At 36.9% G+C, this 27,749-nt stretch overlaps 3 protein-coding genes across 3 annotated transcripts; 1 reads left to right on the forward strand and 2 right to left on the reverse strand.

The window, feature by feature from the left end:
• Positions 1 to 19,706, reverse strand: LOC124631586 (oxysterol-binding protein-related protein 1-like). Its single transcript, XM_047166079.1, has 14 exons — positions 19,275 to 19,706; positions 16,905 to 17,065; positions 15,719 to 15,916; positions 14,602 to 14,746; positions 14,063 to 14,208; positions 13,210 to 13,416; positions 12,093 to 12,213; positions 7,195 to 7,334; positions 6,737 to 6,847; positions 6,131 to 6,223; positions 5,450 to 5,525; positions 3,065 to 3,184; positions 2,334 to 2,520; positions 1 to 899 (listed from the first exon to the last, which is right to left on the reverse strand). The coding sequence occupies exons 1-14, from the start codon at positions 19,411 to 19,413 to the stop codon at positions 881 to 883; spliced, it is 1,863 nt and encodes a 620-aa protein (XP_047022035.1). The 5' UTR covers positions 19,414 to 19,706; the 3' UTR covers positions 1 to 880.
• Positions 19,707 to 20,316: 610 nt separating this feature from the next.
• LOC124634762 (zinc finger protein 585A-like) lies at positions 20,317 to 22,456 on the forward strand. Its single transcript, XM_047170431.1, has 2 exons — positions 20,317 to 21,447; positions 21,599 to 22,456. The coding sequence occupies exons 1-2, from the start codon at positions 20,390 to 20,392 to the stop codon at positions 21,909 to 21,911; spliced, it is 1,371 nt and encodes a 456-aa protein (XP_047026387.1). The 5' UTR covers positions 20,317 to 20,389; the 3' UTR covers positions 21,912 to 22,456.
• Positions 22,457 to 22,964: 508 nt separating this feature from the next.
• On the reverse strand, positions 22,965 to 27,525 carry LOC124630930 (17-beta-hydroxysteroid dehydrogenase 13-like). Its single transcript, XM_047164976.1, has 6 exons — positions 27,292 to 27,525; positions 26,772 to 26,909; positions 26,328 to 26,519; positions 25,915 to 26,044; positions 25,446 to 25,622; positions 22,965 to 23,634 (listed from the first exon to the last, which is right to left on the reverse strand). Exons 1-6 carry the CDS (start codon positions 27,523 to 27,525, stop codon positions 23,489 to 23,491), a joined length of 1,017 nt encoding a protein of 338 aa, XP_047020932.1. The 3' UTR covers positions 22,965 to 23,488.
• Positions 27,526 to 27,749: the final 224 nt, after the last annotated feature.

A 27,749-nucleotide genomic window follows, 5' to 3' on the forward strand; every position in this document is an offset into this window, starting at 1 on the left:
TAATAAAAAATACGTTTATTGCTAACAACTAAATACATGTCAATATTGAGCTTAAAGTAATAAAATTAAAATATTGTCTATCACAATTATTTGCACTTTACACCAATATAGTGTCAGGTACCGTTTTAATAATACAGATAAAATAAAATTATTATTGATATAAATACTCAAGATTTATTATTTATCTCACCGTATCTAATTTCTACCTATTCTTTAAAATTAAAAATATGGCATGTCGTTTGGTAAACTGATTCCATAATTTTTGGTACTATCTATTTCTTGAATACTCATTAAAATATATTTAAAGACAAAAAATCTGGACTGTACTTTTTTAAACTAAAATTTTGATCCGCGTCATAGAAGTCAGAATATGATAAAACCTTTTTGGTCTATAATTCTATGGAATGTTTTTAAAATACTGAAATATTTCTTTTATTTTCGTAGGCTTATACAGCCAGACAAAAAAGGCACATAGGTGATAAAAATGCAATATTTTAGACACAAATATAATTTTGGGTCCTCTCGGTTTTGAACACATATGTACATCAAGCATCAGTTTGTATCATCATCTTCATTAAATACCTATCTTATATAAATTTCATTACTGGCCTGGGCTTATAGGTTTCACCTTTTAAATATCTACCAACCACACTTTTTTTTTACATTAAATACTTATTATGATTTGACTCTCACACCCTTCAAATACTTATTTACTCTCAGCACATTATAAAGTGCATCGTCTAAACTAAAACTATGAATTAGTGCAATGTTTGCATTTTGTGCATTTTGTCCGTTTGTGTTGATCTATATGTGGAATTCACTCTTTAGCTAAGGCTAAGTATGTTGTATCTAAGTTTCTATACTGACCAATAATTGTACTCTAAAGGGACCACTGAGAACTGAAACAAAGAAAAACAAATCAAATAAAAATAAGGAAAAAATAAAAGCCAACAGCTGTAGGTAAATTTTCGATCTAAAGCAGAATTGGGAACGATTAATGAGGTAATATTAATGGTAAGGGACAACTAAATAACAAAATAAATTATACTAGTAACCTCATAGTTAAAAAAAAGTATAAAAAAGACAGTTTTAAAAGTATTAAAAAACATTTGGTTACTTAAAAATTATGAATCAAAAATAATTTATTTCTTCGAGAGAAAATAAAACAAAATAGCATAAATAAATAGCAATTTAGGCCACTGCAAACGTTCTAGGTAGATACCGAGCTGTCAAGGTTGGTCGCTTGAGCCTGCACTGGTGTCAAAACTTCAACTCGAATGTCCGGTAGCAGACAGTTTTTCCCGGCAGTTGGAATGAAACTTCTAAGTTGTTGAATTTGAATAGACGTTTTCGTTTTTGAATTTTAAAACAGAACTTTAATTTTAAATTATGGTCAAATGTACCTATATGGTAACGCTGTTTGTTCAAAATTCAATTATGGCAGAAAGTATTGGGCAAATTTTTTCTCTACTTCTGCGGCAAGTAAATAGTTTATCGATCACCCCAAGTCAAACCAAGCTAATTCTAAGCCAACATTAATTTCACAACGGGAATCATCGGAAAGTTGTGTAATAGGCCATAAAATAGCCAGTTTTGAATTCACGGAGGGTTAATTCGGGTTGACCTAACGACATTCAACAGCACCTAAGGAAAACTTCACAAATCGGGTTACTAAAAGTTAAACTTACCTACTTATTTCTTGTTAAGATTCTTGTCGAACACCCTAAAACTCTTGGGACACGTCGGAAAACCCTTATTAAAGTATTCGTTCAGCCACAAAAAAAGTTTATAACAATTTTTGTGTCATCCCCTCTGGCCTCTTTGTTATTAAAAAGAAAATTCTGTAAGTGAATTCCAAAAATTGTGCTCGCAAAAAGAAAACTCTGGAATACATAGGGATCCAAATCCTCATTTATCTAGGAGCTTTCTCCTCAGAGAGGTAGAATGTAAGCACCATTTACGGTGTACCTATCGCGAACGCTCCGTCAAGAGGCTACGTCTCCCAAAAGGTACCTTATCACAAACTTACCGATAGACCGTATTTTGTGATTTTATAAAGTCAAAGTCAACATCTAAAATAGACCTTTTGTTTCTTTTATGAAACACAAAAGTTACACGGTTCCAAATAGTTGGTCCCATCGAGAAGAACCGGCAAGAAAATCCAAAAAGCGCGAACCACTGCTGCTTCACGAAGAATCTGAACACTTTTCTACATACCTGGGGGCAGCCTCCAAGCTCGCTGCACTTAGAGATATGTATAAAGACATTGCTCTGATATAACAGCTCAGTCTCATATCATACTTAAACTCATTATCTTACTACATCACACATACCTGGGATGTGCGTTCTTCCGATACGGCCTCGCGTTCCTATACACGTGTCCGCCCTGAGACACGAGCGTGCCTCGCGAGCTGGCGGCGCTGACGGCCGTGTGGAGGGACACGGGGGAACCCCCCGATGAGCCTGACAGACGACGCTCGTAACGCTCGTCTTGTTCCTCGTTTGTGGGGGTTTTGTCACCTAAGATTATAAAATATGGTCAGAATCAAGGTTTGTTTTTGTGTAGTTTTGTTATTGAATGAAAATAAAATCATCCGAATTGAAAACCTGTTCCTTTTCGGGAAGTCTCAACAGCATAATATGGTACAGATGGTGCAAACTAGTTTGACGTTTCGTAAGAGCTTTTATAGGCCTAGAAATAAAAAAAAATGATTTTGACTCTGTTGCAAAGATCTAAGATATCGGCAAAAATGCAGATCGAGATAGACATATGTATATCGTCATCGTCTTGCCTTATCCCAAATTTTACTTGGATCCGCCCAGCATGTTTTCTTTTTCCATACTTCTTCTGTTTGCCGTCATATCCCAAGTAATATTCTTTCTGTACACACAGCATTATTAGATATACAATGTGTACTACATAGTATTGTTATTTTATTCGTTAAATAGTAACTTATGATTTTTAACCGACTTCCCCAAAAAGGAACAGTTTCGATTCGGACAATAAATAAATAAATTCGTTTATAGTTTTTTTTTATATATATTTCCTTATAAAACTATTTACCATCGAGACTGCCGATGGGCGTCCTCCGCGTGAGGTCTGGGCTGCTGCCCCACGGGCTCAGCGCGCCGAGAGGACTGGACAGCCCCGCCGTCACTAACGTGTCGTCTTCGTCTTCCGATTCTGTTGTAATAGTATGTTATGAATATGTAAAATGCAAAACTCGCCCCTTAGAAATAAACACATACCCCCTTTTTAATAATAAAACTGATTAAACTGTATGGTTATTACTTTCTTGTGTATTTTCTTGGTGTAACTTTAAACCGTGTTTATTAGATGGTAAGTTTTTGGGTGTTCGGTGTTATTGTCAGGTTTTGCTAATGGATAATTATTATTTTAAAGTGACACTTCGGATACAGGTGATTGTGTCGCGACAGATACGCGCGTCCATTGCGTTATTAGTGACATCATGGAAATGTAAGGGCTGTTGTCTAATATCGGCCGTACGCGACTTTCACGTGCTTTAGAAACAATCGCAGACATTCTCATAAATTCATTATTTTGCATTAGCATTCGGAAGCCAGTTGCCTGTGTCCGAAGTCTATCTTTAGGCTTTTATAAAAAAATGACTATCCGGAAAGCAAGAATATTGATATATTGATTTACAAAGATCAATTATGTATGTAGATACCATTTGGTCTTTCGATTTATCATGTCTGATAACTTATTATTCATTTTGGCATTGATTTCGTAAACCCACTAAGGGTTTAAAGGCCTTATACATTTCGGCATGCAGTACTATTTATGGAACACAAAATACCATTTTTTTTCAGAAAGGGAGTAAATAAACCCATTTCATTCAAGTAAATTCATCCAGAAATTATTTCAATTTGTCTAAACTAGCTATAGGTCAGTAATTTTAGTACATCTACTAGCTACTTTGACATGCACGTTCACAGCCATATCTAACAATTGGTTCCAGAACATTCGTTTAAAACTCATGCATTAGTATATCTGAACGCCATATTACTCAACTGAGGGTGTACCCAAAAATACAGGTACAGGTGTGTTCTTTGAGTTATGTGTTGTTTTAAATATTAAAATTGTTAAGGTCTTGAAGGATATTTGGTCATAAAAGGAAATATAGGAAAAGGAGAGGCAGGTAGGTGGTAAAATAAAAAGGTAAAAATTTTCAATTTTTATTGGCCAATGCTTTTTTCCCATACGATATAACTAAATAAAAATCTGGTTATAGGAAAAGCGGGTCAAAATCTTTGCTTAGGACTAGATATAGGTATATTTGACTTTGCTTAGCATAATATGTAGCTAAGATTCCTAAATATATCAGATAATATCAGATCTCAAAATTGGACGGATTTGATTTACTTCTAAGGCGACATAAAAATGTTCCTTCAGTTCTACTCGCTCTAGCAAACAATAACAAATTGCGTGGGAATGCTTCAAAATTCACGCTGAGCACATTTTTTGTATAATTTCGCCTTTAGAATATTCAGTACCTATGTCTTATTACTTTTTATTATAGAAAATAAAATATAAGACACATGTAGGATAAGGACGGAATATAAGGTTATTTAGTATATATTTTTGGACATCAAGCTACTACAATTTGTAAAATCATGCCAATCAAGATTAAACCTTATGCTTTAGAAATAAAGTTAAAGGAGATTGGGCAAGAATGTATGAAGTTTGGTCCAAATGTCCACCACGAACGAGACCTATATAATTAAATAGTCCACTTAATTTAGAGTAACTTTTACTAAGAAAGTAAAAAAAAAAACAATGCCAAAAAAAAGTTGTAGACAAAAATGTATTCTTAATTTTCGGTAGTTTTTGTATGTTATCATTATTATTTTTTATTTTATTCCACTCCCATTTCCGCATTTTATCTAAAACTAAGATGAGTAAGACACATTTGCATATAAACAGCCCATATTATTTTGCCCGATGGATGTACGAATCACTAACCAATTGAGGCGCCAGAAGTGCTTGAATATACTCAGCGGATCCTGGATCTAAGAAAGTTCGATGTAACTGGTGGGTAGTGTCTTCTCTCTAATATGAACAATTCTTTTTTGTCAGAAGTTAAAGAAAGTACGATAATCGAACATCACGAAAAGTAATTGAAAAAATGAAATTGAAAAAATCTATAAAATGTTTTATTTGATTTTGCTATAACTTTTTTCTGGCGTTATATTTTTTTTTACTTTCATAACAAAAAATGTTCTATATTTAACGGGCTATCTAGCCATATAGGTCTCGTTCGTGGTGGACATTTGGACCGGAATCGCCCATTGTCCTTTGCAATTTGACAGATCGTAGTAGCTTGATGTGTCTACTATACCTATTACCATAAGTACCTACAAGGGAAAAAGAATCGGAACACTTTAGTGCAACAACATTGCAATTTACAAACAAAACGGTATATACCTTCGAAGACGTCAAAGAAATTCTCTTTCGAGTCGTTCAGTGTCGATGATGATTTTGATTTTTTCTTTCGTTTGCTCTGAAACAAAGTAAATTAAATCAATAAATTGTATGACTCATCTGCTAAAAAATTTTAAACCTTCATTGCTCCTGAATAAAGATCAATTTCATATTAACAAAAAATATTTAAATCCTGAAGCATTATAAGCATGAAGTTCGCTGGCCGATTTGAAAAAACCGGAAAAGTGCGAGTCGGACTCGCGCACGAAGGGTTCCGTTTTATTTATAAAACGTTCCATATTCTGTGAATCTTTCAAGCATCTACCGTTTTACCCTTTGGGTACGGAACCCTAAAAAGCTTTCTAAGTTCGGCTACATTTTGCCCGGGTGGGAGAAGAAGTTCCAGACGCGGGTGAAACATCTGGCGGTACGTATAAATTAAATAATAAAAACTAGTATTAAACAAAGTTGGAATCAATATTTACTACAAATAAATAATTAAAACTTACTGTCATTCCAAAATATACCTTGTAGTTACATCAGCATAAATTAGTAAATGAGCATAATCAATAATAATAGGTACCTTTGTAAGTTCCGCAAACAAAAGCTATCGTCATTACAAAATTAACTCTATCTGTAAGAACTTAAAGTTCAAATCATCATATCAGTATGCTCCAGCCATACCTTAGTAAGTTCCTCAGCAACAGACATTTCGAGCGCATGATGTGTCCTCGCTAGCGCAGCCAGGGCTTCTTCTAATACGCGGTTGCGTTCTATCTGTTGATTAGAAGAACTATTAATACACAATTACTTGGAAAATTAGTTATCTATAACCGGTTAAATGAAGAAATTGGTAAGTCAATTTGTTATCAATTAAAATGGATAAACTTATTATTATCAGACAGCGTGACGCAAAAAGTATTTTATACAAATTGCTTTGTCTTTGTCAATTTTTTAAACTATCAGCCCTGTTCGATCGACCATAAGGTTAAGCAACGCTTGGGACAGTCAGTCCGAGGATGGTTGACCATTTTAAGGTGTTAGGCAGTCTTTATGTCAGAAGCCAGAAAGTCTGACAACCAGCCTTTCCAAGTGGTATTGGGTTGCCCGGGTAACTGAATTGAGTTCACGTAGAACAAACCCAACAATTTTGCCGGCTTACAAGTAGTAAGCCAGCAAAATTGTTGGGTAAAAATGTAGATGTTGAGTGGCAGATACATATCACATAATACCTATATCGATTTAATGTCTATACCTCTATATTTGTAAAAGTGTACTTTAATAATTTACCTCTCTATTAAGCCTGGCGGTGTCGGCGTCCCGCGCCTGCGCGACGAGTGCTGCGCAGTGCCGCAGCGCCTGCAGCGCCTCCGACCCCGTGCCGCAAGCGTGTTGGAAGCGCTGATCAAGTATATCGTTATATGAATTACACTGATATTACTTTTTTAACAAGCTTTTATAAACTTGCAACGAAAGTTTGTGAAATTTTGCAACTCAATTTTGATGGACCGAGCTGAAGTTTCGACGATGCATGATGTACTAATGTAACGTCATTCTAAATCCAACATGGCGGAATACCCAAGATGGTGGACCAACTATTTATGTCAAATACAACCTCCAAAATATTAAGATACCTGCGAAGCGTTCAAAAATATTTTTTGAAGCTTTTCAGGGTTATAACTGCAAGATTGCACGAGAAAAGCCTAGAGGACTGGCCATATTAACTACAATGAAACCGCCAGTGTTACCATATAAGCGGAGTGATGTAGCGAGTTGCCGACGTTGACGCTCTTGTCCAGCGCCGCGACGATGGCACCACACTCGCGCAACTGTGTGTCTAATAGAGCTAAGCTATTTGTAGCTGCTGTTAATGCGTCTTGCATCGAGCCTGGAAAAAAAAACAATATTTTTCAGTGACCTAGTGGGTGAAGCATCTATCTTAAGAGCACGAAGGTTCAATTAAGGTAAAGCTTGAAGAGTGTCTTGGGTATCTAATGATAACCAAGGAACCCTGGTCTAAAAAGTCTAAAATCGTCGGCGTCAATCGGCCCTGAGGAAGCCTAATGACTGACTCTCATGCTGTCTTTGCACTAGAGGAGACCTGTATCATGCAGTGAGACAGTGGCGAAGGGTGGTTTATTGAAATAGGGAAGCCGCAGCAAAAAAAACTGGGGGGGGGGTTCTCAGGGACGGGGGGGAGAGGTAATGGAGGTAATTTCTCAGTCCACCTTTTAGCACTGACTGAGAGACTGATAGTTTGAACATGTTTTCTCGAGGAATTCTGCAGATTATTAATATCTATAAAACGTTATACCATAACCATAAACTACTAGAATCTGAGAAAAGTTGGCACTAGAAACAATACATTTTATTTAATTTACAACGGCCTGTTAGCCATTGATATTTATCGTATAGGAATACAATCATGTTTCATAAATCTGTCACGACGTTAGTAATTTTAATATAGACGTAATATTGATAGGTAATTCACCCGTGCGGCGTGCCCGAGTTTTATAACACGTTTTTATTCTCAAAACATATCCTTGAAAAACAAGTTTCTTCCTAAAGTAAATAATCTGTCAGAAAACAGTCTAATGCGACTAATGCTATCCTAGTTAAGTTTTAAAAGTAGGTACACTAAAAAGAAACCTGATGCAAACTGTCTACTTACCGAAAATTACGAAACGAAACTTACGAAAATAACCCTAATTTAAAGAAGTGCGATAAAGTCATAACAGATGGCGCTGAATTAAATAAGCATGAGGGAAAAAATCTTGGGGACCAGAAATCGCCTAAAACTTGTCAAAACAATACAAAATCCAATTTATTCATATTCGGAGGACAACAATTTTCAGGGTTAGCTACACTATTACTACAGTCCAGGCAAAACACTAAGTACAAAAAATACCAGATCGCTTCCACTATTAAACCAAATGCCACCACTGAAGAAATCCTTAAACCTATCTATCAACTGGAAGATTGTAAAGATAATTATTTAATCATATGTATAGGTGAAAATGATACAAACCCGAATAAGATAATTATAGAACTAGTAACAATGTTGAAATCATTGCAAAAAACCAACATCCTAATTTTCAATGTCTTACGGAGTAGATCTTTAAATGAAAGTATGTTAAATAAAAATATAAAAATAATGTGTAATAACTTTAAAAATTGTTCATTTCTTAATTTAGAATTGAATTATTCAATCAATAAACATGACTACTTACTGGAAGCTTGTAAAAAAATAAACTTTAAGATTGACTATTACGACAAAAAATTTTTAAGTTTTAAAAATAAGTTATTGTTGAACAAAGTTAACACAGAGTGTATTCCTAAAAGAGGCACAATTCCGTTTTATTTTAATTATGAAATAACCAGTTGGTATGAGTCTATTAGAGATTATAGTGAAGAAAATATGAAAACTTTTTGTGGTTGCCTGTCGTCTCTTACTTTCTCTAACGTATATGAAATAAAAAAATTACAGGATGCGTTTACAGAATTTCACGACCTTTTTAAATTATTTTATGATCTTTCCTTCCCGATACATACCATAAAAAGGTCAAATAAAAATGGAAATCATAAATGGTTAACAAAGGGGATCAGAAGGTCCTGTGTAAGAAAGAGATATCTTTACTTATCCATACAATACAACAACACTAATAGAAAAATACTAGATAAAAAATATAAATCATACAGCAAAATGCTAAAAAAGTGTATATATAAGTCCAAGCAATTGCAAAACAAGAAATATAATAGACAATAGCAAAAATAAATGTATAGCCACATGGGCAATAGTTAACGAAACCAGTAATGACCAAACCGAGAGTATGCAAATTGACAAAATAGTTTTAGATAATCGGACATATGAAGATCCTAAAGAAATAAGTGACATATTTAATGATTTTTACATACAATTGACTAACTTTAATAATTTTAAATATAATGCTGACGAGGTAAACCAAACTATAGATATTAATAATGAACATACAATATTTCTCAAACCTACAGACCCCATGGAAATATTGAGAATAATTAAAAATCTTAATAATACAAACGCAGTGGGAGTAGATGACATAAACACCAAAGTAATTAAATTATGTGCACCATACATATGTCAGCCGCTGTGTTACTTAATAAATTTATCTTTGGAGGAAGGTGCTTTTCCAAATGGACTAAAAAAATCAATAATTAAGCCACTGCATAAAAAAGGTGACACCGCAGACATGAATAACTATAGGCCAGTAACGCTGATCCCAATTATGTCAAAAATTTTTGAAAAAATAATGCTGAGAAGGCTTCAAGAATTTACGACAAGTCACGGGTTACTTAAAGATGAGGAATTTGGGTTTAGACAAAATAGTAACACTTCACTGGCATGTTTCAATTTGATGAAAATAGTCACCCAGGCTATAAATGATGGCTTACCAGTCGCGGCGATCTTCCTAGACATGAGCAAGGCATTTGATTTTGTGGACCACAAATTGCTCTTACACAAATTAGATAGGTATGGAATAAGAGGTAAAGCGAACGACTGGTTGAGAAACTACTTGACTGACAGACAACAATGTGTCGAAATCTCTAAAACCCATAAAAATGATAAAAAAGTGGTATACAGAAGTGCCTTTAAGCAAAATAATTTTGGAGTGCCTCAAGGCAGTATATTGGGACCATTCCTATTCATCATGTACATTAATGATCTCCCAAATATTGTTTGCCACAAGTCAATCTTGTTTGCCGATGACACAACCCTTATTGTAAAAGGTAAGAACGCCAACATGTATGAATCAGAAATAAATAAAGCATTAAACAACATAATATGTTGGCTGAATTCTAATAATTTACAAATTAACATAGAGAAGACAAAAATGATACAATTTCATACATATACAAGAAAACCATTGACATTAAATGTAAATTATAATAAAACGATTGTTGAAGAAGTTGCAACTACAAAATTTCTGGGTATAATGCTAGATAAGAATTGCAATTGGAAAGCACATGTAGCTTACGTTTGTGACAAACTCGACAGATTTGTGTATGCTATAAAAAGGCTAAGAGTCACGGTATCTACAGAAGCTGCTTTGTGTGCATATCACGGATACGTTTCGTCCGTACTCTCATATGGTCTTTTATTATGGGGAAATTCTGTAGATATTATAAAAGCGTTTAGAGTACAAAAAAAAAATGTGTGCGTGCAATCTGTGGAGCCTCGAACACAGATAGTTGTCAACCCTTGTTTAAAAAGTACAATATTTTACCACTTCCTTGTATGTACATCAAAGAATTGTGCCTTTTTGTACAACAACGTCCGGAATTATTTATTAAGTTCAAGGATGTAACGAAAAGAAATGCAGCTCCCAGAAATAAGTATAAATTATGTATACCACAATGCAAGCTAGAATTATATAAAAGAAACTCTTATATAAATGCGATCAAGGTGTATAATAAATTACCAAAAGTCTTTAAAGAATTACCTTTAATCAAATTTAAAAAAAAGTTGACGCAGTGGTTACAAGAAAAATGTTTTTATGATCTCAAAGAATTTATGTCATATTGTGGAGATGGTATTAATCAATGACTTTGTATTGTAATTTTAGTTAAATCTTTCACATAATTATGTATTTGTTTGTTTAATATAATTGTTTGACATGTTTGATATATTTTACTAACTTTGACATTAATTTTTAACTAATGTGTATCAACATTCAACATTTACGGGAGCGCATATCTCTAACTGTACTTGGTGTTCTAATAAAATTTATAACAAATATTTGCACACCGTATGTAATGGTAGAATGTAAATGGGCCACTTTAGATTTAAGAACATACTCTGTACACCTACATTCTGGCAAATAAAAGACTTTGACTTTGACTTTGACTTTGACCAAAATAACTCATTTCAACGTAGGTCTCTCTATTTTCACAACACAATACACACACGAACTATGTTATTTCCAAATGGTACACATACTAATAAATTCAATTAAATAATACAACGAACAAATTGTTAATGATATTATCTAAAACAAAATAAGAACAATGAGAGTGAATTTGGCTGATTTGTTTGTTTACATACTTGAGAGCTCTAAGCGCTGTCACTCGCGCGTAGACAGATATAGCTACTCTACTCTTGACGTGTTCTTTCTCGTTCACTCGCGAGTTTTGATTGGCTGGAAGCCGCTCCGTGAGCCGGCTTACCGCTCGCCCATATGCCGCGAACATCGCGCGGCGCGGCGTGGATGACGTCACGCAAGCGTAGTTTTGTATGGAGGAGGAAGCCGAGACGCTTACCGGCTTGTTTAGTAGGAGCAAAATGTTTCAAGTAATTTATAGACAATTTTTTTACGGTGGAAGGCGTTTTGTTATACCTACATATTTAAATTGTGTGGTTTAAATGATTATATTAATTATACCTATACCTATATTATAACTTATACCTATGCTTCTTTCTTGAAATTCGAAAGGGAAGCCGATGGGAATCGGCTTATAAGGACGCCTCGCCACTGCAGTGAGATCCATTCATCCATTTAAAAAAAGCTGATGACGAAATAATGACTCGTCCCCGCCGAATTAGTAAGTTATCATGTTATTCTGATTTATACATAGGTAATGAATGCATATAAATAATGTAAAGTTTTCTCACCCAGTGGTTTACACTCGTCCTCCAAATCTTCAGTGGCTTCACGCGCGGAGTCAGGCGAAGCGCCCGCCCAGAGATAGTGACCGGAGTATGCGATGTGCTCGTTTAATGCCGTCACCCATTGCTGGAAGAGGTAATACAAGTCATTGACAAATACTTGTTGATTTACTTTATAGTAAAGTGGCTGATCAAGTCTTGGGAATTAATGGTGGTAAAACACTAAAGTTACCAGCGCCAGGTAATATTTCTTTTTGGAGTGTAGGTCTTTTACTCATTTGACTAGAGAGACTGGAGGTCCAGCAACTACCTATGTAACTGGCAACTCGATTCCCCTTGATAAGACTTGCTGTCAGACTTTCTGACTTATATCTGTCCGCAACGACTACTAAAGATGTTCAAATGACAGTCAGGAGCCACGAATTATATCCTGTGATCTGAGTGACCTCAGTGACCTGTGTGACCTGAGTATATCTGACCTGCCTGCAGGCAGCAACATCCTCCCCCCTCACAGCTAGCCGGTGTGTGTCTCCGTCACTGAAGTGTAGAGTGATGAGGGCTGGCTCGGTGCTGGTGGCGGAGAGAGTGGCTGCATCTACCCAGTGACCTCAGTGACCTGTGTGACCTGAGTATATCTGACCTGCCTGCAGGCAGCAACATCCTCCCCCCTCACAGCTAGCCGGTGTGTGTCTCCGTCACTGAAGTGTAGAGTGATGAGGGCTGGCTCGGTGCTGGTGGCGGAGAGAGTGGCTGCATCTACCCAGTGACCTCAGTGACCTGTGTGACCTGAGTATATCTGACCTGCCTGCAGGCAGCAACATCCTCCCCCCTCACAGCTAGCCGGTGTGTGTCTCCGTCACTGAAGTGTAGAGTGATGAGGGCTGGCTCGGTGCTGGTGGCGGAGAGAGTGGCTGCATCTACCCAGTGACCTCAGTGACCTGTGTGACCTGAGTATATCTGACCTGCCTGCAGGCAGCAACATCCTCCCCCCTCACAGCTAGCCGGTGTGTGTCTCCGTCACTGAAGTGTAGAGTGATGAGGGCTGGCTCGGTGCTGGTGGCGGAGAGAGTGGCTGCATCTACCCAGTGACCTCAGTGACCTGTGTGACCTGAGTATATCTGACCTGCCTGCAGGCAGCAACATCCTCCCCCCTCACAGCTAGCCGGTGTGTGTCTCCGTCACTGAAGTGTAGAGTGATGAGGGCTGGCTCGGTGCTGGTGGCGGAGAGAGTGGCGGCGTCGAGGTACTTTCGTGCTCTGTAGTGGGGCCCTGACCGAGCTGCTTCGGCTCGGGAGCCGTAGTATAGGAGTACTCCACGTTGTAGAACTGCCTGGGATGGTGAAAAAGGTATATTAGTATGGCGTAACACAATAGGACAAAGTAAAGACTTGATTGAAATTGAGCTAGAGGATTAATGGCATACCAAACGTCTACTAGATATCGTAGCATGTGCCTTTAATCCTTGTCTGGAAATCCTTTTGATGTTACCCCCCGAGCCTTTTTCCCAACTATGTTAGGGTCGGCTTATGGAGGGTCTTTTGGTGTCTGGGCGTAAATCTATACTAATATTATAAAGAGGAAAACTTTGTTTGTAATGGATAAACTCAAAAACTACTGGACCGATTTTAAATATTCTTTCACCATTAGAAAGCTATATCATCTGCGAGTAACATAGGCTATATTTTATCCCGGTACGGGCAGTAGCTCCCACGGGACGCGGGTGAAAACGGCTAGTTTAAAATAATGTAATTTATGATGTATTCGTAAGAAATAAGTGTAAATGTCCTTTCGCCAAAATTTTAATCAAGCTTTCGCAATATGTGTAGGCCAAGAAGCAGTTAATGATACTTTATACGATTTATCAGCCATATATGTGAACCATGTCGCATTTAATTTGCATGGTCTCAATCACAAGATAAGAATCAAGAAACATCCAATCTATACAATGCCAGACCAGGTTCAAACCTTCAACTTACCCAAACAGGTCTCCAACCTAAAAACCGTGATCTCTTGAGCAGTGGACCCTCGAACCTGGCGGCAGTTCTCTGTAGCCGCTGCACCGGCCTCACGCTCAATACCTCACGCATCTCCGTGTCTTTTGCCAGATCGATTGCTAACTGACCTGCATTCAAAAACGTTGCTTCTTCACTACATAGTATAAAACAAACTCGCTTACAGTTTTTTTAATGGACAGAGTGATCGAAGAGGAAGTTTCTATGTATAATAACATGCATGCATTCCAACGTACAAAGCCGGGGGGTCGCTAGTTAAGGATATTTGACATTATGACATTAAAGACTTTTTCCTATGTGGGTGAAATCATCCAATGACGAGTGGGCGCAGAGTGAGGGAGTTTCAAACTTCTACTGCTGAATAAAGTCCACCATGTTTTGCAGAGCCCTTTATGTACCAGGAGTTACTAGTATCCTGGGACATGATAGCCAATCTGACACAGCCAGAAACTCGCCCTTCAATATTCACGCATAATGCCAAGGTCTCTTGACCTGATCCTTACCGCTATTATTCTTCAACGTGGTATCGACACCATTTTGCAGCAGCAGCACTGCGAGCCTCGTGTGCCCTCTGTAGGCGGCGCAGTGCAAACATGTGTTACCTTGCGCATCCACGCAGTTTATATTCGGAGGGTTTGGGCTGCTTAGCTGGAAGAAATATGGAAATCTTACATGAACTGCTGGTACATTATGATACCGAGCTCATAAAACTCGATATCGTTCCAAAAGTAATCAAATCAAAAATCATTTATTCAAACTTGGCTCCAAAACAGCACTTTTCGAATGTCAAAAAATTTTCAAAATACAACCCCCAAAACGCCCACCCTTCACCACTCCACTGTTTTTGCTGGGAAGAAGTGGCGCTACCGAGAAACACATGTCTATCTGTAGGTTAGAAGAACCTTTTAACAATGTTTTATATATAAATTAACTAAATTCGAATTACAAGTTTTCCCCACCCCCGCTTCCCGGTGAAACCCAGAATTGGTTTCTGAGCAGCGACTCACACTATTTTCAGTAAGGAAAAATAAGTTTTGCGAGAACTATATCATCATTAGTTTTGTATAACTAAATTGTTGATGTTTACTTTTTGGCAAAACTGTTGTAGTATGTGGTCTGCGCTAGTTATATTATATGCATATATTATGGCGGAAGCTTTTTGTTAGCAAATTAGAAATATGTTAGTCTATAAGCTTCCGTAAGAATAAATAAATAAATCAGTAATGTGATAATGTCTGATATAGATAAGGAGTATGTAGCAATGTTTTTATGTAAATTAAGTAACTTCAAGGTTTCTTGAGTCTAGAGGTTGATTAGGTAAGGCAAGGTAAACATTTGTGTGTTACTTTAAAAGATAAGACCATCTTGGGAGGAGTGCATAAAAATCCAAATAAATAAACTCGAACAATATTCATGGTATTTAAAGGGAATGTCATGTCAGGGCTACTAACGTTGTATAAAATTACTTATTTGACTTTGCAACTCAGAATTTGTCATAATCTCACCAACTCTTGTACATCATTAACCCTACCATGATATGTACTAACCTACTTCTCTATTAGAAGAAGGTGGAATTATCTTGGATACCTACTACTTACTAAAACTTCACATTGTTCTTACCAGCTCTTGTATATCATCAATCCTGCCATCCTTAGCGGCAGTCAACAGCCTCAGTTCCCGCTCATGTCTCTCCGCCCTGCCAGCCGCTTCTAGCAGACGTTGTACATCTCTGGTCTTAGACATGTCGCAAGGAGTCCGACCTTCACCGTTCATGATGTTCACATCGGCTTTGTGTTGGAGGAGGAGGATTACCAGTTCCTGTAAGAGGGAAAATGATACTTAAATGTAGAGATATTTGGCCATGTATTTAAACCATGCTTACTAATAAAGAATTATTTTTTAATTATTTGTATAATAATAATATTCTTTTGTTGTTTGATTTTTTACAGTTACATATATTATTTCAGCAAATAGTATTATATTTTTGTTGTAGGTGAATGAAGAATAAATTCCCGGAAAAAAGAGGAATATTTTTCTTTTTTTGTCAGTATGTTTATAAATACCCAAAATGTTCCGAAACTACTGGACCGATTTGTAAAATTATTTCACTGTTGGGTAACTAAACCATCCCTAAATGACATACAATATATTTTGTCCTGGTAAAGGAAGAATTTTTTCGGGACGCGGGTGAAACCACGAGAAAAAACTACTATACAATAGGTATAATAATACACAAAACAAGTTGACGGAACAAAGAAGTGTAAACTTTTATTCATTAGCATTTTATTAGCATAGTTCATGAATGATTCATGTCATTCTGAAAGGTCAGTATTGTATTTCTGTGATATAGTATTTCTTTGATATCTTGACATTTATGAGACTGCTTTCAAACTAGCGTATTATTCGCATAAATACTAATGACAACCAAGAGTCTGAGGGCCAAGTTCACCGAAGACATAAACATCTGCTTTTCCTAAAACAACTGTTTACTTTGAAACTTTGATGAGAAAGTTCGTAGTAAAGAATTGTTTCAGGAAAACTGATATTTATGGTGTCAGTGAACTTGTGTCTTAATGACTAGCGAACAGCCTATGTTTAGTAGCACAGAATATAAATGTACCGCGCATAGGCCCAACAGCTGGATACAAGCAGAATCCGCTGCTGTACTTACTTACCTATAAGCGCAATAACTGCTGAACAAATATGAAAAGGTGAACCAACTTCTGACCAAGTTCACAACAAAAGATACTTATTTGTTTAAATAAAACCATAGAACAATTCCAATATCCCCATCTGATCTACTTACCTCATTTCCAATAAAGGAGGCTTTATGCAGCGCCGTGTCGCCAGTGTCATTGACCTCATCGACACTAGCCCCGGCTTCCAACAGTGCTTGCACCACATCTTTGTGACCGAAGTAAGTTGCCAAGTGTAGGGGAGTCCAGCCTAGATTGGTTTTACTTTTGCCTAAAAAAAAATTGGAATGATGAGTTCTGTTTTTGAATTTGGGCAGAATTATAACGAAATGGGAGTGGGATTTGTAGGTGTACAAAGTTCCGTACTTTTGAATATTCATTATTTCTAATTTCCACATGGTGGTTTTGCATAGCAGATACGCCAAACTTAATGGCGGTTTAGAATGTCGCGCGAGTCTATATTGGGCAGAGTAGTTCTCAGTGACAAACTTAGAAAGAAATTTTATTACAGGCAGAAGCTAGTTAAGTTCCATGAATGATTACATCTTGTTATTACACATCAGGACATAGGTGGGAAGCACAGGTGTAATCTTGAGCAATAATAAGTAGGTATTTTCATAATCTTAAATAAATAAAAATAAAAAGCAATCCAGCAATAAAGAATATATTAACACCAGCTGTAAATAAAGATGAGTCAATACACACAAATGTTACTCAATTCATAGAAATAGATGTTTTAAGAATATTTAATTAAGTAGTGGGTAGAGACTGGAGGTCACATTGGCCCTGAATACCAGCATAGAAATTATGTCCTAATGTATCAGAAAATATAGATATATGTTGTAATGTGGTTGTGTAACCAGTCCACATTTGACATTCTAAAACAAGTTAATAGTAGTTTGTTAAGAAAAAATGTAAATAAACTACCTATGGCCAAGTTGTACTATGAAGTAACAGACAGTTTTTGTATCATATAAGCATTGCCTCAGGTACTTAAAATGTTATGTAACTCTGTCTGTCTATCTAGCTTTCATGCCTAAAATACTGGACCGATTTAAATGACATTTGGTACATAGATTGACTAGAGTCTGAGGAAGGGCAAAGGCTTATTTTTATCTGGGTGTGGGAAGAAGTTCCCTCAGGATGCAGATTGAACTGCAGGGAATGGCAAATAATTAAGTAGGTAAAATCAAAATTCAGTTTTTTAATTTAGTCATGGAAAGGTATGGAAAGGTATGGTATGGAAAAGTCGTGGTGGCCTAGTGGGTAAAGGACCAATCTCTCAAGTATGAGGGCGCGGGTTCGATCCCAGGTCAGGCAAGTACCAATGCAACTTTTCTAAGTCTGTATGTACTTTCTAAGTATATCTTAGACACCATTGGCTGTGTTTCGGATGGCACGTTAAACTGTAGGTCCCGGCTGTCATTGAACATCCTTGGCAGTCGTTACGGGTAGTCAGAAGCCAGTAAGTCTGACACCAGTCTAACCAAGGGGTATCGGGTTGCCCGGATAACTGGGTTGAGGAGGTCAGATAGGCAGTCGCTTCTTGTAAAGCACTGGTACTCAGCTGAATCCGGTTAGACTGGAAGCCGACCCCAACATGATTGGGAAAAAGGCTCGGAGGATGGATGGAAAGGTATTACTACTTTTGTCTAGTATTCTTTCACAGAAAATATAAACATCGTTTTAGTGTCATTTGGAATAACTACATTATGGGAAAATCTATAGAAACATGTTACAGGATAAAAATCTTCCCAAGCTTTACTTTCCTTCCCGTCAAAATAGTTTTATTACAATTTATGAAAAAAAAAACAACATTGTTTTAGCGCAGAATATAAATGTTATCAGAGTTTAACGGTTCACGCTAATTACAACCATTTATCAACCATTTTGTATAATAACAATAGTTCAAAAACATTGTGGCTTGTGACTCATAAATTGCATAAGCTATTAAAAACCTATGATTACAAATTCCTAACTGTAATTACTTAAATAAATATTTTTTTTAATTGAACAAATGATTTTTGTTGTCTAGCATAGTACTTTTTGATTTTATGTACATTTGAACCCCAACATAATTGGAACATAGTTGGGAAAAGGCTTGTCAGATGATTAAGAAACTGTGTCACAGGTTGAAAATAATGAAATATTTTGGTAATTTCTTAGTCTTTCATGTAAAAACTATAAACTAGATTATGATGATACTTTACAGTACAGGGAAAATAGTTTCTTCAGGATGTAAGTAAAATAGAGAGCAAAATAACTTTTGAAGGAAAATACATTTTTAAATACATGCCTTGCGCATACCTACCAATTTTTTTATACTTTCTGTACATATTTTTTAAATGTAAACAAGTAAGGAGTGGTCTCCAAAAGATGTGAGCACAGCCCATCATACTTAACAAGTTAAATAATGTGGCAATTAATAAAGGTGTTATGAGCAATATGAGCAACTAAAGACACTTGATATGTAAACGTACCTTTGCAATTGATATCCAATGTAAGTTTTCCTTCATTTTTAGCTTCCAGCATCGCTTTGACCACTGATAGTTCTCCATGTCTGGCAGAATACAACAGCGATTCCTGTGCCTCATTGCCGAAACTATTCTCCTTGGACATTTTGGTGCACTCTGACCGCAGTAGACAGAATTCAATAATAAAACAAAGCTTTTAGCAGCCAATACACGCTGTGCAGCGTCATTTATCGCTATTAATTACGTCAAAACACATTGTCTCGTGATTTTATTATTAATTATTCACAATTTAAGTCCGGTTTGAATATTTGAATCCGGTCGCGTTAACGCTCGCTCACACACGACGATATACAGTTGTACATTAATTTAATTGGTACCTTGATAAGAGAATTAATTATTTTCGCGAATCTCAAATCGGAGCCTACCCACCTTTCAAGTTTTCTGACAAATTGTCACTGTCAATTTAATGTCAGTCAGTATCTGTCGGTTGCTCGGTCAATCGAATAGTAGTTTAGAGGTTTGGTTCCGTACATGAGTTGTTTCTATTACCCACGAAATATGTTTGTAATAAAAACGATTTGACTAAGGCCGATTTTGGCTTCAAATATCTTTACCAATCAAATACGTTTGATAATAAAATTCATCCTATTGATAATATTCACTTGACCGAACGAAAACTAGTTCTTCACGTTTCAGTTTAAATTACTTCTATATCTCTTCCTTCCTTTAAAGTCCTACAGTTTGTGAGCTTATGAATTTTTAAATTATTGGTAAACGTTCTATTGTAGATAACACGGATTCCCAATTTCAACGACCTTGACCCTATTCTCTGATAACTGTATTTTCGTTCTTGAATGAGTGTTGTGACCACTTCAATTGATTTTTAAAATAAAAATATTGTCTCCCCAGGAATGTTTATTAAATTACAAATTCATTATTATATCACTATTTCATTTTACTATGATAATCTCAAATCTCACAGCAAAAATATTAAAACTTGAATACGATTTCGGACGAATTATTTAGTGTCATCCGCCATCCGCGATTCTGTCAAAGAAATTTGGATTCCACCGGTAAACAGAAAATAAATATTTAAAAATAAATAGACTAACCGTAGAAACATGTGTGATGATGTTCAAAATTGTTGCCGCATATGTCTGGACGCGGAATCGGACCATGTCTCCATTCTCGGAGACCCCACTATCAGTTTACACATGAAATCCTGTCTGTCTGTAACCGTATCCGCTAATGATCACCTTCCTAAGACAGTTTGCTTATCCTGTGTATCGTTATTAAACCAGTTTTACAACTTCCAACTCAATGCTCGCTGTTCCCAAGACTGGCTGGAATCTTCAGTGCAAGAGAAGTTGAAGAAACCCTCTGAAAGCAAAATGGTGATACAACCTTTGCCCGACTCGGAATATAATTCAGACTCGCTCTTAGAGTTTCTTAATAACACTGCGAACATCGAAGAATATTTAAACAACCTTGGTAAGGAAGATATACCTTGTATTGTGAACATGTTGGATAGAAATGAGCATTCCATGGAAATAAGTAAGATGAACAACAAAGTGACTAAAGTACCCAGTCCTAAAAAGAAAGACATCACAAAGAAATTTAAATTAGAAAAAGAAGTGCTAGATACAGATTACCAAATAGCGAAAGGTTTTGCAATCAAAGAGACTGATGTAAAAATCAAGGTGAACCAAGTAAAGGTTGAAAAGAATGATTTCATATGCTTCGGTTGTAAGATAAAATTTGATACTGTACAAAAGTTGTTGCAACATCTGAGTGTGTGCGATATTGCTTCCCGAACGTGCATACATTGTAACCAGCTGTTTAATTCAAAGCTGCAGATGCAACAACATTCATTATTACACAACACAACACAGCCTTTCACTTGCAACTGCGGTGAGGAGTTTCCGTCAAAGGAGCGTTTAATGCAGCACCACAAAACCTGCCACATGGACTACGCAGCTACCGTAGGATATGTGTACCGATGTAAAGGATGCGGAGACACGTTTAGAGAAAGGTTTCAACTGTACAAACATGCTAAAGAACACATTATTAAGTCCGAAGAGAGGGTGTGTGATATCTGCGGTCATACTTTCCCTGGCAGTGATGCGTTGAATAAGCATAGGAAAGAGGAACATGAGAAACCTGAAAATGTCATGTACAAGTAAGTGTAATGGCTAAACTACATTTCATATTTTGTAGCAGTTCTACAGTTAAACGTTAGACCATTTTTTAAAGATCCTATCTTATAAAGAGTGTTAATTTCTTAATCCCAATCTGTTATTCTTTCTCTTACAATAGCTTTGTTGTTTCAGATGCAAAATATGCAACATAACATCAACAGACCGCAAAGAAATGTACCTCCACGTGAAAAAGCATACCGCAAGACCGGAACCAACTCGTCACTTATGTGAATCATGCGGCCGCAGCTTTACAACTAGAACCTCTTTACTCCGACACTCATTACTTCACAGTAGTGATAAGACTGTATGTCATATTTGTCAAAAACAGCTCATGGATACTAAGTTATTAGAACACCATTTAATGGAGCATATTGAAATAGCGATTTGTGAAAAATGTGGCCAAAGTATGAGTAGATTCAAGCTGGCTACACATGGTTGTGTGTAGTTGTAGTCTTAGGTAAGTGTGTGGCCTAACACAAAGAAATCAGTTTTGGAAAGTCAAATGTTTTTTTACCTTCATCTAAGTTCATCCATAATTATGATGTTTCCTGGAACTTTAAAAAGTAAAATAGGTACCAAAGATTGAAATACAATTAATATGCTTGTGTTAGGTTCATCTCTGTTATTTTTATAGCTCTACAAACAATTATGTAATCATGTCAATTACCAAATTTTATAATATTATTTCTAGATTAAAACTAATTTCACTTAAAGCAAATCGTTTCAGACAGTGAAACGATTTGCTTTAAGCGAAATTAGTCCAGACTACATTTTATTGTATTTTCATTTGCATGTTAATAAGTTATTATATGATAATTGCAATTATTGATAAATGCTCATTAATATAAGAGAAAATTCACCACGTGAGATTTTAAGTAAAATTCTCACACTGCCCCGCATGATGCAGCGTAGCGCGTGGATGCGTGTTCTTCCGTTGTTTGTAAGTATCTCCGTTTGTATGGAAAACACGCACAGTCCAACACACTGAAAATGCATTCACGCGCGTTCGTGCGGATCACGCGCATACACGCGGAGAAACATGCACCCCCGCGCGTAGGTGCGGGGCGAGATGCAAGGTATGGCACACCGAATCCCGCAGTGCCGCGCGTGATTTTGAATGGGCGTGATGTGTGTGTTTGAAAATGGAACTCGATGAGAGGCGCCATGCGTGAATCTACAAAACGCACCTACGCGCGTGAGTGCGCAAAAAACCCGCACGATGATGCAGATCTGGACTCCCGCAGGAACGCGCGTAGGTGCGTCGACACGCAATATGCAGCGTGATGCGGGGCAGTGTGAGAAAGAAAAAGGTTAAGAAAGGTTCTTAGTGCGATTGTACAAACTCAGTTTTGGTACATCAACTATGTGTAATATAATCAAAAATTGTAATTGGAAGACCACCAAAAATACGTAAAACAGTATCAAATTAGATTAAGTACCTAAATACCAAACTGGAAATCATATTTCCCAATCGTCCCATCGTTAGAAATAAAAGTAATTTTACAAAAGTTCATGATTTATTCGAAGAATACCTAAATCCCGTACAATAAAAACTGTCTTTATCATACCATCTATAACATTACAGCTAAAAAAACACATGTATCAAAACAATACTTTACAAAAATTTTGGATTGCAAACGTGGAGAAGATTGGCACTTAAATAAAGCTACCTAACTTAAGTGTCTGTAAGAATTTGTGCATCACTCGAAATATTTTATCAACATCGCTTTCACTCCCATAAAAATATACCATGTTGGTAACAAATTTTGTATTGATTATTCGACAAAATTTGTTGCAAATCACAGTACCAAGAACTTCTCTAATTTGCCCTTTGTGTAACAATGCTGATGTCGAGTGACTCTGCACATATCCTCACTCACTTTACCAATCTTCTTGTAAAGTGCTTCATTCCACATTTCCAAGCATCACAACCAAAAACTTTTAGAGCATAAAAGCTCTCTTAACATTATCCGTATAGGATATTTAGGCTTAAAAGTTAGCCGAGAACCACTAAAGATTCTCTTAGCAAAAACAAAACCATCCTCTGTGGCGAATATTGAAAAAATCAGTGAAAATAACCCTTATTCTGTACGGCATAAGGTTGTTGAGGTCGATGAGGAACTTCATAAATGACGGTATGCTGACATTCCGGTGGTTTTTGCGAACTCCTGAAAAATAGCAATGTTTAATTAAAATATCTATCTATAAATAAATTATTATAATAAAAGAGATTTCGAATTAGAGGATTTCCCGCTCGGTTCATAAGGGCGTATTCGCACGAAGGCCAAAACACAGAAATCGTCTATGGGCCAAAATGAGCAAATAAGTAGGTATGCATGACAAAACCCGATAGAGTAAAAGTGGTTTTAGGTTGTAGGTATGCCCCAAACTAGGCGAAAGCCTATAGGGTAAAGGCGGGATAGATGCCCCACTTTTTGAAATATGCTTATAATTTAATAAATATTGGTTCTACATTAATAACACCTATGAATGTAACTAGTTTAATCCTTTATGTTTATTTGTGATTTGTCTTTTTGGACCTATATACTACACGTTTTGCAGATTTTAGCTTTTTGTAGACCTCAATTTTTGGGGATAGATGCCTACCCCTATGGATAGTTGCCCCACCTCGAAAATACTAGCAAGGATAGATGCCTACGGTGCGGGATAGATGCCCTTCATACTGTTTAAGTATATTATATTAATAATATTTATATATTTTTTGACTTTAATTTATTTGAAATGAAAATTATTTTGCAGTTTTTAAAATCTTTTTATATTCATTATCAGATTAATGAAAATGAACACAATACAATTCTGAAAGTATTTGTTCAACAAAAATAATGTATTTTATATTTTAAACCCTTATTATAAAATATTAATTATTTAGTTTCAACATGCAAAATCATAAAAAATCATTCTTTCTTAAAAACTAAAATAACACAATATACTTAGCATCATAATATTTAACCGGACAGTGCTTTAAGTTTTCCACATCTCGAGCAAAAATTTCTGAAAACCAGCACTGACACATTACACATTGAATCCAGTCGGATTTAGACTTTGTTTGTTCATAGTTTTCAGAGCATTCTATGCAGTTATTTTTATTTGTATCTTTAGGCTCATCCTGTCCATCTCTTATAGTCTTCTTCACCGGCAAACCTTTAGTTTTCTTTTCCTTAACTTTGTTCTTAGGTGAATTGTCTTCATCTTCACTGTTTGAACTGTAAACCATTCGTAATCAATAAAAAGTGTAAATACATAAACACATGAAAATATATATTCAAAGCACTTATAATACATTCAGGGTACACGTGGTGTATGGAGGGATAGATGCCCCTAGGGGCACCTATACCCTTAAAAATCAGGGCAACTATCCTTTTTGACAGGGTTAGATGCCCTAGTCTTTTTTAAAATAAATAAATACAATAGAACAACTATTTACATCAAAATGTATACTTCATGAAACAATATACATACGTAATAAAAAATTTGATGGAATTAATATCTACTCATAAAGTTATACAACAGCAAATACTCACCTTTAAAAATTTTACGCTCGCTGTAAGTTCGCCGCGGAGATGAATTCACATACGAGCGAAACGCGACCTCACCCCTCGATGGCGCGTGGCTAATTTAGGTGCGGGGTGCTTGTGGCTTCTAGTTAAACGGTTGTTTCTTAATAGCGAACATGGGAAGTTAGGTTTTTTAAAAATGGGGCATCTATCCCACTGCGGCATCTATCCCGCCTTTACCCTAGGTACTTTAGGACTCAGAGGTGCGACACTCATAAGTCTAGTAAAAGTTATACAGGATTTACATCATCTGCCTTGCCTTTTCCCATCTATATTAAGGTCAGCTTCCAGTCTAACCAGATGCAGCTGTAAACCAGTCTTTTACATAAAGCGACTGGCCCTATCTGACCTCCACAACCCAGTTACCCGGGAAACGGGGTTGGTTACATAGTTTTACTACAAACCTTCTATAATAGTCTTAGCGGCCTGCTTAGCCGTGATCTCTGAGTACCACGATGTGAACCGATGTGACGGCGGCGGATACATGCCGGTAGCAACGGTCGCTAAGTAGACAGATGTTGTGTTGATGTTCTTCGTCCATGTGTCCAGTCGTAGCTCCTCTGTTATAGAGTCCATTAGACCTGGAAAGGAAAAAAACTGGGTTAGGTACTTTTATAGTTCTTTGTAGTGGAGTAGGGGGCTTCACGCTATTGCAGTTTATTTATATGTAGGTAAACACTTTTCTTATCCTTCTGGGCTCATTAGACACAATATAACTATTATTTAAATAGACCTATTCTCTTGGGCGTTCTATGGGTTATCCCTTGTTTTCTGCAAACATTGGTTACATTTTGTTCCTTTCACAACAAACTTCGTCGATAAGTGCTGCATTTTTGCTGTTATGGTGGAGCGGTGGCAGAGCTAGATACCCACCTCTCAGTCCAAATTTGGCAGCACAATAAGGAATCATATCAGCACATGGCATCAGACCAGCGCTCGAGTTAATCGCAACGATATGCCCGTGCCTCCTCTCAATCATACTTGGCAGGAAAGCTTGGATGACCTGCAACCAATTATGTAACTAAATATTGAGTGCACTCTCTACTGTGACATTTTGGTCATTCGAAAGTCGTTGTAGATAATGTGTTGTTCAAGTGTTTGTGAAAAAAAACTTCAACGGACACAAAAATAGGACTATGAAGGCCTTTATAAAGCGCTAGCTAGGATGTCCATGCTCCAATAATTTGCGAAGATTGGATCGTCCAAATCTCAAACCTGGGCAAAGACACTCGAGAAAATCTACTCTTGGACACTCCATATCGTTGAATCGGTACTCAACAACTCACCCAGAAGTGTGCAAGCAAGTTGGTCTCAATAAGCTTCACAATAGCATCGTGGCGAACATGGCTGATGGGTGCACAGGACAGCACGCCCGCGTTGCTCACGACCATTGACACGTCGGTCAATTGCCGGCGCATACGCAGCGCTAGGGCCGTCACCTGCTCGCGGGCTGTCACGTCTATCGTATAGCCGTAACACTGGAAAATAGAGATTTAGAGATATTACAAAGATGAAAAGTTGGTCCAAAATGCCACAGCTAATCAAGGAAGTCGGTGAAATAAACGCTAGGTACCTATACCTCTAGAAGTGACCAAGGATGGTCTCATCTGCTCTCCATCGACTCTCCATGAAGATCAGAAGACAATAGTTATGCAGCGTTTTTTTTATAAAGCAATAGTACGTACTTACTTGAGAATCTTATGTGTAAGTTATTAAGGGTTTGGTTCTACCTCTCCATCTTTAAGCCGTATCTCATCGACGACAGCATTGTTCCGCCGCGTGTCGTTGTCCCAGCATATGACAGTAGCACCCAGCTCCGCAAACTGAATAGCCAGTTCGCGACCTACTCCGTGTCCTGCGCCTGTTATCTGTTCCAAAATAAATGAGAGTTTGAAGACTTCTCTTTCTCTTTGAATTCAAAAGGGTTTCATGGCTTCGTTCGTTATGTGCTATAGTAAACAATATGCTCTGAAACCGTAGGCGCATTAGGCACTTTATCACATATCGATAAGTTTGTCAGTACTCACAAGACCCTCATGTCATCTCAAAGCTTTTGTAAGTAGGTACCTACGCAAATTAATGGTTACAAATTCCTATCGTGAAAATTGAAATCTTGACGCGATATAGTCGCTTTAACTCCGCACTTCCTACATAGACTTATGTAACAATTCATGAAGTTAGATAAATTGGGTTACGTGATCACACTTCTACATTTTTATTTAATACCAAACAAAACACGCCCTCTCTTACCAAAACAGTTTCTCCATGCAAACTCTTCATGGCCGGCGGGATCAACACTTTTGCAGCTGCCACGGTAACAGTGGAGCACAGTTTGAGGAGCAGCACCAACGTATCTATAGTCCACAAAGGCACAGCCGCCAGTCCCCCACTGCCCCACCACGGCAGTATCCATACTTCTTGCAAAACCCTAAACTTCCTAGCCAAGCTTCCTACGATACGCACGAATATATTTTTCCTATGCATAAAGGTAAAATAAACCTAAAAATATAATGACAGTTAAGATTGAATTGACAGACTTTGACGGGTAGTTGTAACTTTTTTCGAAATTTGTAGTGGCCTGTCCTTTTTTGCCACAAAAGAGTTTCAGATTTCTGCGATGCCATAAGCCACAAAATATTGAAAAAGACTTACTACGGGGCTTAGAATAAATCTAACCACCGAACAATTGCCTAGGATATAATATTGGA

The sequence above is a fragment of the Helicoverpa zea genome, chromosome 1, assembly GCF_022581195.2.
Source record: "Helicoverpa zea isolate HzStark_Cry1AcR chromosome 1, ilHelZeax1.1, whole genome shotgun sequence".
Taxonomy (NCBI): Eukaryota; Metazoa; Arthropoda; class Insecta; order Lepidoptera; family Noctuidae; genus Helicoverpa; species Helicoverpa zea.

What these genes read in the sequence shown, in the direction of transcription:
- LOC124631586 (XM_047166079.1), bottom strand. Translation starts at nt 19,413, where the DNA reads ATGTCCAAGGAGAATAGTTTCGGCAATGAGGCACAGGAATCGCTGTTG. An exon ending in TACATCACTCCGCTTATATG is followed by an intron (nt 6,848 to 7,194) that starts GTAACACTGGCG and finishes ATACTTGATCAG; the next exon opens with CGCTTCCAACACGCTTGCGG. An exon ending in TTGCTGAGGAACTTACTAAG is followed by an intron (nt 5,526 to 6,130) that starts GTATGGCTGGAG and finishes ACTTTGTTTCAG; the next exon opens with AGCAAACGAAAGAAAAAATC.
- LOC124634762 (XM_047170431.1), top strand. Translation starts at nt 20,390, where the DNA reads ATGTGTGATGATGTTCAAAATTGTTGCCGCATATGTCTGGACGCGGAA. An exon ending in CCTGAAAATGTCATGTACAA is followed by an intron (nt 21,448 to 21,598) that starts GTAAGTGTAATG and finishes TTGTTGTTTCAG; the next exon opens with ATGCAAAATATGCAACATAA.
- LOC124630930 (XM_047164976.1), bottom strand. Translation starts at nt 27,525, where the DNA reads ATGCATAGGAAAAATATATTCGTGCGTATCGTAGGAAGCTTGGCTAGG. An exon ending in TGCATGGAGAAACTGTTTTG is followed by an intron (nt 26,910 to 27,291) that starts GTAAGAGAGGGC and finishes ATTTTGGAACAG; the next exon opens with ATAACAGGCGCAGGACACGG. An exon ending in TACGGCTTAAAGATGGAGAG is followed by an intron (nt 26,520 to 26,771) that starts GTAGAACCAAAC and finishes TCTATTTTCCAG; the next exon opens with TGTTACGGCTATACGATAGA.